Raw genomic sequence first — 11,735 nt, 5'->3', positions numbered from 1 at the left:
ACAAATGCAGTTCTCATGTGGGATCCACCCACACGGGTCTGAGTCTCCGTGGACATGCATCTACGATAGGCTCCCCTGTGAAAAGGCATCAACAAACATGGGTTCATGATTAATTACAAGCAGCTAAAAAGATTCAGTTCAGAATCAGATAGTTTTCATCATATTTCCCCAAGCCAAACAGAGAGAGAGAGAGGATGCTACAGAATCCCTCAAGCAGAGTAATAATAGATACCTGTTGTTTGGACGGACGATGATTTACAACCAGAAGATGATAAAGATCCCAAGGAGCTCACAATTTCATACAAAATGTTCTAAATGGCTGAAGGAATAATTGAGAACAGAAAAAAAAAATGATAATAATACAAAGTATGCTACAGTATTCCTTCCCATTATTCTTTTTTAGTTAAAGAACAAAATGAATCCCATGAATACTGTTTCTGTTTCCCCCTTTTATTTCAATTGACTGAATCCAAATTCATGGGGCGACTCCATGATGACTGCAAATTACGCCATCAGGACAAGGATCCACATTGTCAACTACTTTAGAATCAAAGGGAGTTGAGTTAGGACTAAGGATGTACAGTGAGCTCATTTGTACAGTTACATTTACAGCAGTGAATTGAAAGGGAGAACCAAGAACCTAAATTGCTACCTGACTAACCCAATCTAAATAGCAATTTCAAGATGGGTTCTTCACAATCTTAACATTGCTGTAGAAACGCTTCAGGTCCTTTATGGCCTTCTCCTCTATTTGAATTGAACGAATTGAAGATGGTGTGTCAACTTCTGGTTTGAACCAACGATTTACTCCGCCGCTGGAATCTGATGGAGAGCCCTGACCAGAAGCAATAGAAAAGCCAGCTGTTCTCATCTTTGGACTGTTTGATAGTACCTGTTGTTTTCCTTTCTGTGAAGAAAAATAAATCGCAGTATTAGTTTCAAGCATGAATAAAAAATTGCCTTGGTTTTGGACCAATCCATTTGAGCAGAGAGGTGAAAATTTGGCATACCTGCTGCATCTGGATGTCCCTAAGAGATGGCCGAGAAGGGGGCGGAGTTCCAGATGCAGTCCAAGGAGGCGTGTTTCTTTCCCCATCAGAAACTTGAAAAGTTTGAGTTGGGACTACAGGTATTGGCTTGGAAGACAAAAATGACACTAATCGGATTTTCCCCTCACTTCTACAATCAACAAGATCAGCCTGATCCTTACTCTCATTCATTTTCCTGCCCAAGGTTTTACGCTGCTCGTCCTGAATTTCCCGTAGTGTTGTGGATCCTTTGGCAACCTTTGCCCCACCCCAGGCAGGACCTTCTATTTTAGCCGCTGGTGATGGTGCAGGTACATCTTTGGGTGTATCATCAAGAGCACCACTCAAGAACAGTGAAAGCCCACCCTTCTTATTCTTCTTCTTCTTCGTAGCTGTTGGAGATGAATTTTTATTCTTCAAGTCTGTATCTTTTAACAAGCTTGAATCTATTTTCTTTGAAATACAAGTGGACGACTCAAGAGTACTATTGTTGATTGTTTCTTCAAAAATGGTGTTGTCCCCCTGTCAAACATAATCAATCAACTTTAACTAAAACAGAAAACAATGAAAGTCGTAATCAAGTAAACACAATGCAGTGGAAATCCGAAAGGGAACAAGGTAAGACTCAACAACGTTACACCAGGTAAAGAGGAATGGAAGACCACATTCAAAAATAGGTCAACATTGAATTAAATGGTTTTTTTTTTAACAAGAAACGAGATTTTCATTGATAAATAAAAAAAATCAGAAATATTCAAAGATTCTAAAAGGAGCGAAAGAATCAAAATACGAAAAGAAACATACAAAAGACTCATAAACTAAGGACAAATAAAAGCTTCCCAAGCACCATATAACAATTAAATGGTTGTTTGGGAGTAGTTTACAAGATGTGTTCCCTGTTTTTTTGGAACAAAAGATCAGTTAAGACATTCTAGTAATTGTTTTCAAAAAGTTACTTGTAGTTGTTTTCATTATTTAATTCTCTCAGATGGCCTATTTAAAAACCATTGAAGTAATTCTTTCTTACATCAACCTTTACAACGACCTTCACAAGTCATCCGTCCCATAACAGTTCTTAAACATAGTTCCTAAACAAAAATCAGAAAATTGTAATTGAAAACAGAAGCAGTACACGACCTTGAATTGCTAACAAAGAAAACGTGGGGATCAGTCCATGCAGCAAAATTCTTAAAGACAACTCTGCAGCAGAAATTCAATCCTCCAAAAAGAAAAACAAAGAAAAATTCAAGCCTAACCTTATTCTTGGCAACTGAAGGAATTTCAACATCATGGAACTCTTCCATACGATCCGGTTCTACATCAGATTTGGTAATACCAGCCGAAGTTTCCAAAGGTTCTAATTTGCATTTGCTCCTCCTCCTATGTTTTTTGGGTAGCACAGTGTTCTTAGTTCCTTTTTCATCTGAAGATACTAAAGATGGTTTAGCCTGCAGGGTATCCACTGGAATACCAAGTTCCAGAAGTGAACTTTCAAGGGCAGCCTTTGTTTGGAGCTTTGCAATTTGCTGTTCGTCGAGGAGATATCCACACGACTGTTTCAATTCAAGCATTTCTATTTGCTGCAACTTTTTCCGTAAAGCACGAATTTGTTTGGAGATGGCTTCATTCTGGTTATCTTTGTGGAAAAAAGAGTCTGATCTTTGCTCCATTTCATTTTTCATGCTATTCATCATATGATTATCACGAGACCTTAAAATCTCAGTTTCACTATCCTCCTCTTCACTGTTAATAATGACAGGCAAAGTAGCGGTTGGGGTAGGGAGTCGACGGTAGCTCCATGGCTCACATGACCTTAAGTCCAACAACTTCTCAAGCTTAGCCATAATATCTGGTGAAGCATTCGCAATAGCTTGTGATGCCACTGTTAAAATATAATCAAGGTTCCGAATAGCTATCTCCTGAAATCGTGTGGCAAATGAAATATTAGTCGCCATACCAAAGACTACATCAACAGGAATCAGGAATGTAACCCAAATTAAAAGTTTGTCACATTTTGCTACTCAAACTGGACAATAAAAAATAAAACCAATGAAAAATAAGCAATAGTATTAAAGTTAGCAATACATCCAAATAAAGTGATTGAGCTATATCCAACAAGTTGTGCTCACAAGTCACAACCATGTAGCCCAGACGACAACTTGTCTAGAATACCAATATACTATCCAATCCATATAAAAGCATAGGATAGCTGTATACACAATAGTCAATTGATAAACACAGAGCGCCTTCAGCAACAATCAAAACGTCCCAAAGTAACCTTAAGATGATACTGTGGAAAAGACAATATATGGATTTTGAAATGAACAAGACAACCAGAATTACTATTAAACTATTACTAAATCAAATGACCACGAAATATGTGTGTTCTTTTAGAACAAAACTTTGTAGTGAATAAGAATACCACATGCAACTCTCTAACTGGCAGAAAGAGGTACAAAAGCGTGTGTTTGAGATAACACTGATATCATGTCCCCGAAATCGTGATCAAACGAAGGTTTATGAACCAGCCATCTAAAGTGAAGCAGAAGTATTCCAAATAAAACTAAGTTTTCAATATCCAATTGTTTTCATATTGGAGTAGGGTGGTGGGAAAAGATATATGTGTGTGTGTATACATGTGGGGGTTGAGGGATGGAGGCATGTGTTGAGGGGGAGCTCTATATATGAGTAAAGAAGAGTATATTTGAGATAACACATGGTATCATCAATCACGTCCCCAAAATTTTAATCAAACTAAGATTCATGAAGCAGCCATCTAGAAGTGAAGCAGAAGTATTTCAAATAAATATACTTTTTCAATAACTAATTGTTTTCATATCATCTAGAAGTGAAGCACACGTGTTCCAAATAAAAATAATTTTCAATATCCAATAATTTTCATATTGCATACCTCACAGTGCTTTCTTAAATGATCAGCCTCGAGTGAGTCTGCAATTTCAAGTAGTTGGATAGCATTTCGTGGTTCCACTAAACACTCTGCAGCAACTTTTTCACATAGACTTTTTAGGCTAGGTACACAACGCAGTTCAGTAGCAACCTTCGGGGAGGTAGACGACTCAGTAGTAGAGTCAATATCATTAAATATCAAATCTTCATTAAGCTCATCTAGTTCATTCATGCCATTGAAGATGTGGCTCTTTGAAATATTGTTCACATTGTAAAGATATACAGGATGAAATACAGAACCAACAATCAATAAATGTGTTTCACCAACTGACACCGATGTAGCCCTCTTTATCCCATACAAACGTGTTGCAACAGGGAGCTTATCCTTGCCATTCTTTGCATCCCACATGAATACGTCACCGATAGATGTAACTGCAGCAATCCAGTACTTTCCTGCCGAAATGCTGACAACATCTCTTCCACAAAGTGAATATAACTACATGAAATAGAAAACAGAGGTTACACCTTAATAAGTAACTAACAAATTGTTTGCAAGAAAATAAATGAAACCAAGAGATTAAACCTGTTGGCATCTAAGATCAGCATCTGAGGAAACCCAGTAGAATACTGCACCATCATCAGTGAGAGCCATGCTATGAACCATCCCGGCAGCAATGTTAACCACATGAAGCCGTTTCCCTCTATGAAACTTTAATGGGGTGTTCCCACTTTTCTTCAGATTTCTGGCAATTACAACACGCCTAGGAGTAACAAGCCTATGGCCCCAAGTGTAAACCTGCAACAATGTAGACTTCTCTCTCTAACTAGAGCTAAAATATATATATAATTTATCTACTGTCACAAAATGACATTATAACATAGCATAATTGGCTGGGTCTCTAATTAAAATTATTTAGTATCAAAAATTACAAGCTCAACAATACTAAAAAATTACCTCTCCATCAACCCCTAAACATATTGTGTGAAATTTGGCTGCAGCAACTCGTACGAAGACCTTCCCCTTCAAGTATTCAACCACTCTAGGAGTGTAATTAGAAGCTGAGTTGGAGGTGCCATAACCGAGTTGGCCTTCCCTATTGGAGCCCCACGTAAAAACTTCACCAGACTCAGAGACCACAGCAGTGTGTTTGTTTGCTGCAGCAACGTCAATAATTCTAGACCTCAGAGAACTAACTCTGTGAGGTGTGGGTTGGGTATCAACAGAAGCGTAACCAAGCTGACCCTCTACATCATAATAAGGAAACTCTCAGTTCCTATTTAATAGTAAAATGGACACGGAAAGCTAAAAGCAATGTGCTCCAATGTTTCTTTTGCTTCATAGACCTCAATGAATAATTAGCTCTGGTCACCATCCAATATTTTTAACATATAATTGCCTTATAACTTTGTATATGTATTGGCTCCACAGCATCCAGAATATAATACCTCTATTAGATCCCCAGGTGAATACTTCACCACCCTCAGTGGCAATAACCGTGTGATGTTTGGCAGCAGCAATTGCTCTCACACGGCGGGAACCCAATCCACAAATCACCTGGCGGGGGGTGATAACTGCGGCTTGACCACTGTTATGAATGAAGTCAAATGTATCTAATGAAAATATGAGGGAAAAATTAAGGCTGGAAAAGAACATTTAGCCAATTGTAACAATGACAAAAGCACATCAGCATCTCCCATTTAAAGTGGGATTGACTGCCATAGTCTCTTTAAGTCCAGGATCATTGAACTGTCAATGGAAAAAGAATCCACTGCTGACCACTTTATATTATACAATTTAACACAAGCATACAAATGTAACTGAATGATTGAATCACAGGTATGTGTTAAAGGAGAACTCAAACCTGTGAATATCAAAGTCTGGGTGCCCAAGCCGGCCTCCCCTTCCAAATCCCCAGGTATAAACTTCTCCACGAGCACTCACAGCTACACTATGAAACTTCGACGCAGAAACCAACTTGATAAAAGAACCATGAAGAGAATCTATTTTACATGGAAGCTTTTGGATGTGCTCATTGCCAGTTCCAAGTTGGTAGTTTGTGCCACTACCCCAGCTAAACAACTCTGTGGCAACTGAGAAATGAAAATGAATGTGATGAGTCTAACGATCAGTGTTATCAAGTACATATCATAGAAGGCAGAAAAGGTACCTGAGCTAGGTTCACCTCCCACAACCTGCAATACAGGTCCAGAGAGGAGGTCAACTGGTGTTCTGCACTTGGAGTCCTCCAACGTAATAGAGGCACCACACTGGAGAAGGATACTCGCCACTGCAAGATGACCAAAATGTAGAGCTCTGTGAAGACTGCTCCATCCAGATTCACCATCCTGAAACAAATTATCGATGTCATCTGTCAACTAATGAAATTGCGAAATTAAAATAAGGAAAATCAAAAGAGGTGAGCTTCAAAAATACTTCCACAAGAAATAACAATATAGTGAGAGAAAAAATGCAAAGAAAGTGAAAGCAGTAGACCATACCCAACTTATGAACCGTAAAACGACTCTCCAACCAATTAATAAAAAATGCAACAGGATAATGTCAAACTATTTCGGTGTTGGAAAACTCAAAGAGATATATACTATCTCACACCTCAACAAATTCCAACCTATATCCTTAAAAAAAACCTTTCTATTCCACTGAATTCAAACTACACACGAGCGGGCAAAAGATATTTGAGCATATGATTCTGTGCTTCTTCTTAGGCAACAACTTGGTATAAGTTGGGGTTTAAATCTTCAACTGACAAAGGAACCACACACAAGATTATAACCACTCGCCAGGACAGCAAGATTCCTAATAGCCAAATTCCCAGTGATCCTCCCTGGTAAAATCCATTTAAAAAATAATAAATAATAAAAGAAAAGAAAAGAAAAGAGCTGTCTTAGGAAGGGTTCATCCTTAGGGCTGATGCTAACTCAAAATGTTAAGAACATTAAAAATATACTTTGATTTCTCCTCATTGCCGCCGCAAAACATGTTGTAGTCTTACAGAAAATTCCAATTGGCTTTAATAAAATGTGAAGTACTGCAGGCATTGCCGCAGGGACTTTGGATAGATAGGAACATCAGGGGGTTTGAATCTAGGATATGGAAGAAGTTCAGATTTAGTTAAATCTCAATGGTGTCCTTGGTGTTCCCTTTCACTCTCATTCTATAATTACTCCCGCCTTATATAAAAATAAAGGCAAGAAGAGAAAGGACGCAAAATTTACAACAAAAAAAAAAACAGGGCAACAAAAATGAGTAGAACTTTGAAAAAAGAAACTTCAGTTGTTGACAACCAAAAAAGAAAAAGCAGAAAAAAAAAAAAGAGAGAGAGAGAGAGAGAGGAAGAAAAAAGGCTAACTTACAGCCGTAGGACCAAAGGAAAAGGTGAAGTAATCATCAAACCAAAGATCCTCTCATGCCTTCTCCTCCCACTAAAACGCCCCTTTCTCTCAAGTCAAGTATGCTGCAAAACATAATCGAACTTTCTTCCAGAGGGATGAGTGTGAATTGAGATCTCATCAAACATAACACAACACAATTTGGAGGGGCTAACATGATTACAGGAACCTAGAAAAACCTTCCCAAAAAGTTTTACGGTAAGTTCAAGAGAGGAATAAAAGAGAAGCTTCCAAACCACCTCTGAAGACCTCTCTCAACCACGTGGAACAGCCCACTATCAAATATATGATATGGATACAAAAAGAAAGGTGAAATGACATTGAACCAATTCTTGCATCCATCAAACAAGATTGGTTCATCTTCTTGGGCAAAGACTATTGGAACTTGAAACGTGATAAACTATCACCAACCAAGACAAGGAAAATTATGAGGACCTGATGTTTATCAAAAAAACCCAACGATAGGCTCATACCAAATATGCTACTATGGTTGAAGGAGCACCCTAAGGGAACTTGCATGACAATATCTGATCTTGTTAAAGTGCCCTAAGGACACACTCTCTAATATCCTTTACAAAGCCCTTTCAAGGGTACTCGCCCGTCCTTGATAGAAAGAAGTAGCGCAAGAATTTTTGCGAGGGATAAGATACAAGCATTCACTCGAACAAAAGAAAGAATTAAAAGGAGGCTAGTAGAAAAGACGACCCAAACAAGGAGCAAAGTAAAAAAATAATAATAAGAAGTTGTTCCGGTTTCGAGAATCAAACAAATAAAGGGTCATTACAAAATCTTCTGACAAGAACATCCAAAGCAAGCCATTGAAATAAACCTTGCTTCAAACCTCTCCAAGACCTCTCAACGTCTTTAAAATTTCTCATATTTCCTTCATGCCATAAATTCTATCAGATAGCAAAGAATGTCACCGGTCAAAGGCCCAATCCCTATAATGAAAAGGAGGGTTACTGAGCAACTCCTCTATCATATCCCTACTTACCGTTACTGGCCATATAAGCAGCTAATCCACCTAGCTACCACAATACATGCATGCATATCATATAGAATGGAGGTTAAAAAAAAAAATTAAAGCACGTCCTAAAATTTTCAAGAAAAGAATTTATATATTTCACTAATTAAGAGTTAGATGTGTTAATGGTTTCGAAGAGTAAAGTTCAATCCAAAAGACAAAACTAAACAACACAAGTTCACTTTTCCCCCTTTTTAGACAAATTCTGACAAGAATTACTCTAGGTAAAAAAAATAAATTTATACCGGTAAACTATACAAGTTGGATCAATTAAAATCCTAAGTAACAATTGTATCAATTACAACCCTGAAAGTAACTTTCATAAGTGAATAAATTTACACTCTCTGTTGTGGTTTCTATTTGAAAATCATTAATAAATAGTTCATAGACAATTTTCACACTGTGTAGACTTCTTTAAATGCAAGATTAACGAAATATTAGAGAAAAATGCTAGAATTAAGTGAGAGAGAGTTATTTCATCAATATGGTCAATTTTTCATCTTCTCTTCTTCCTCCATTTTTCTTCCTTATTTTTCTTTTGATCAAAGCCACTACAACCCACTTGATTACAATATTTCCATATAATATTTCATTAATTTTGCATTTAAAGAAGTCTATCCATGTGTGAAAATTGTTTATTAACGATTTTCAAACAAAAATCATGATTCAATCATTAGTTTAGGGTTTTAATTGATTCAACCGGCATAGTTTAAGGGCATAAATTGATTTTTTTCCCATTACTTTAATACGAGACAGGGAGCAAATGTACATTCATGATAAGAAAGCACCAATTAATTAACTGGTTCCTCGACTTTCTTTAGTTTGTTAAATTCCCTATTATCCATCTCTTCTTCCTTTTTTGGCCAAATTCCATGCCCAAATGTGAGATAAAGAACATAACCAACATACCCTAGCATCCGGATCAGCACCAGCTGCAAGAAGCCGCCTTACAATGGGAATATGATTTCTCCAGATTGCGATATGAAGAGGCGTGAGACCAAATGGGTTTCTTGCATCGATGTTTCCCCCATTCCTCTTCAGCAGTGCCAATGCTGAATCCACATCTGTGAAGGACCCTTCACGAACAACAAGCCACAGATCTTTCTGGGAACTCATTGAAGAAGACTTGCGGAACGAGGTCTGTAGAGTTTGCTTCTGTCCTTTTGGTGAAACTAGCACATCCATTTTCTAGATGTGCAGTATTCTATTTCACTTCCTACGATTAAATTTGAGAAGAACAATACATAAATATTCCTTAATTCTCGGAACAGTAACCATGAAAACAGCTACTTAAGAATATGTTATCATGACTCATGAGCCAATAAAGTCAAGACGTCAATCAACAGAAGTCTGGTAAGAAGAAAGTCCAAGCCAACCAACTCCTCTTTTACATGAAAATATGCCCTTTCATCTTAGTCCATGCTATACTAAATGTCCCAAACTAAAATCAAACTACAGGGTAGCAGCACATTCCTTCAATGGATTAAAAGAACATCATTCCCTGAACATCTCCATAATCATTGAGAACACACAATGTAGCAGCCACTTAGAACACCAATCATTATGGATGATAAGAAGAATCAACGTGCAAACAGGTGAAGCAGAACCCTGCATTTCAATGTTGTCCATTAGAAAGGTTAACTTTTTAAAAAATGAATATGAAATAAAATAAAGGAAGAAAAAAAAAATTAGAGGAACAAAATCAACGGTGACTAGTGATGGTTAACACACAAAGAAACATGATATGCTAAGAGAAAAAAGTGGCACAACCATTTGCAGCTTGGGTAAGGAAATAAAATAACCATTTTCTTAACAAAAATAAAATAACCATACTGTGAATATCAATTATATCTTGGCATGGGACACTTGTACACAGTTATATAAGAGGCATTCTTAGAACATGCTATCTGTCTCATAAAGGCAGTTCGCGCCTATCATCAACAGACTCAGTAAAGACTGCACGGTATGGTACTTCTTCGATTATCAATAAATCATTGGGTAAAGAAAAAGTAGAAATGAAGAAAACATCACACGAGACATTTTCTTCTTTTTTCTGTTTCCTTAAGAAATAATAAAATCCGTATCAAGAGGCAATCGATATAGAACACATATACAGAGAAAAATTATGAATCAGGGAGCAAGCAGATTACATGTCCATTGCTAAGCTAAGAATGGGAAATAATCAATAAAACGCATATACTCAAAGTCGTAAGTTCTACTGACATTCATTATCTTGTTTCTTCTTCAAAACAAAAATTAGAAAAAAAAAAAAAAAAAAAAGGAATACTCCGTAAATTACATGAAGCGATGAAGAAGAAGAGAAGAGAGTCACATCCAGAGTCCTCCAGTAGACATGTATGCGTCAAAACAGACGCTTATTTGCAAGCATTCGTATAATTTAATCATCAACCACATAAAATGCAAACTATTTAATCATCAACAACAGTTGTCAAACAATCACAGAAATGGATCGCCTTAAAATGGAAGCCCCCGTGGAGTAAAAATAGAATTCCCCCATTAAAAAAATCGAACCCACGAAAGAAAATGCCAACTTTCTCCAAAATAAGCTCATAAATAACATCACCACTTCATCAAATTTCACGCCAAGCACCAAAATGCTCCTCGAAAACAGGTTGAAATCCTAGAAACAGACAAAATCCCCATTCCAAAATCCCACCCGCAAAATTGCTACCACAAACTAGCTAACAAGGAACAGAAACTCAGAAAAACAATCGAATTACATGATCCAATTATGAGCAGCAAGTACTCAAATGAAACAAATGAAGGGCGGCCGAGAAGAACAGAGAAGACCAGAATCACCTCGGCCTGAGCTCGAAAACTTGGAAAGATTCCAGCATAGAAGGAAGAAAGAAGCTTCAAATTGAATATAAAGCTGTGAAAAATCTGTAGGAGGTGAAGGGAATCGGACCAAAGAATATACCTCGAATCAAAAGCTCGCACACTGAGGAGAGAGAGGCAGAGAGAGAGAGAGTTACAGAAGGTGAAGCTCGGTTTCTTCTTCGACTGGTAAGGGGCGGTTTGGGAAATTCGAGGTGTTTAACGAAAATGCCCCTGAAGATTTCGGAAATTGACTTTTCGGTATGAGATTGGTTGGTGTCGTCAGAGTTTGAGTTGTCACGTGCTCTCCAGCTCTCCACGTTCATCCTCCTGACACGTGGACTCTCCACAGCCTGCCACCTCACCATCACAGGTTTTGCCTAAATATTTTCAAGATTTCCCTAGATGTATTTAAATATTTTAGAGCAGGGTGGAATGGTTCAATCTGCACATTTCGTATCTGTATTCGGGTGTAACTGTGTAACGATCGGATGGATCGTTATAGTTCTCGATCGGAAAATCGAGAATTG

At 37.6% G+C, this 11,735-nt stretch overlaps 1 protein-coding gene across 3 annotated transcripts; it reads right to left on the bottom strand.

Annotated features, from left to right (window-relative positions):
* Positions 1-357: 357 nt before the first annotated feature.
* On the bottom strand, positions 358-11,466 carry LOC111023173 (ankyrin repeat family protein / regulator of chromosome condensation (RCC1) family protein). Of its 3 annotated transcripts, none has more exons than XM_022300546.2 (11): positions 11,309-11,466; positions 9,277-9,975; positions 6,104-6,281; positions 5,798-6,026; positions 5,382-5,521; positions 4,891-5,180; positions 4,519-4,731; positions 3,940-4,431; positions 2,285-2,947; positions 1,011-1,550; positions 358-907 (listed from the first exon to the last, which is right to left on the bottom strand). In XM_022300546.2, the coding sequence occupies exons 2-11, from the start codon at positions 9,550-9,552 to the stop codon at positions 680-682; spliced, it is 3,249 nt and encodes a 1,082-aa protein (XP_022156238.1). In that variant the 5' UTR covers positions 9,553-9,975; positions 11,309-11,466; the 3' UTR covers positions 358-679. The 3 variants fall into 3 exon arrangements, with proteins under 3 accessions (XP_022156238.1, XP_022156239.1, XP_022156240.1); XM_022300547.2 differs by having other exon boundaries at positions 11,188-11,328; XM_022300548.2 differs by lacking the exon at positions 11,309-11,466 and adding an exon at positions 11,109-11,272.
* Positions 11,467-11,735: the final 269 nt, after the last annotated feature.

Source organism: Momordica charantia (assembly GCF_013281855.1).
Source record: "Momordica charantia cultivar OHB3-1 chromosome 1 unlocalized genomic scaffold, Mcharantia_2.0 BLBB01000001.1, whole genome shotgun sequence".
Taxonomy (NCBI): domain Eukaryota; kingdom Viridiplantae; phylum Streptophyta; class Magnoliopsida; order Cucurbitales; family Cucurbitaceae; genus Momordica; species Momordica charantia.
The sequence above is the reverse complement of the archived record's forward strand: the minus strand, read 5'-3'. Positions and strand labels throughout refer to the sequence as shown.

Coding starts and splice junctions, on each gene's coding strand:
- LOC111023173 (XM_022300546.2), bottom strand. CDS start 9,552: ATGGATGTGCTAGTTTCACCAAAAGGACAGAAGCAAACTCTACAGACC. Junction 6,282..9,276: donor GTGCTGATCCGGATGCTAGG/GTATGTTGGTTA, acceptor AATTTGTTTCAG/GATGGTGAATCTGGATGGAG. Junction 4,432..4,518: donor CTGATCTTAGATGCCAACAG/GTTTAATCTCTT, acceptor TATTTCATGTAG/TTATATTCACTTTGTGGAAG.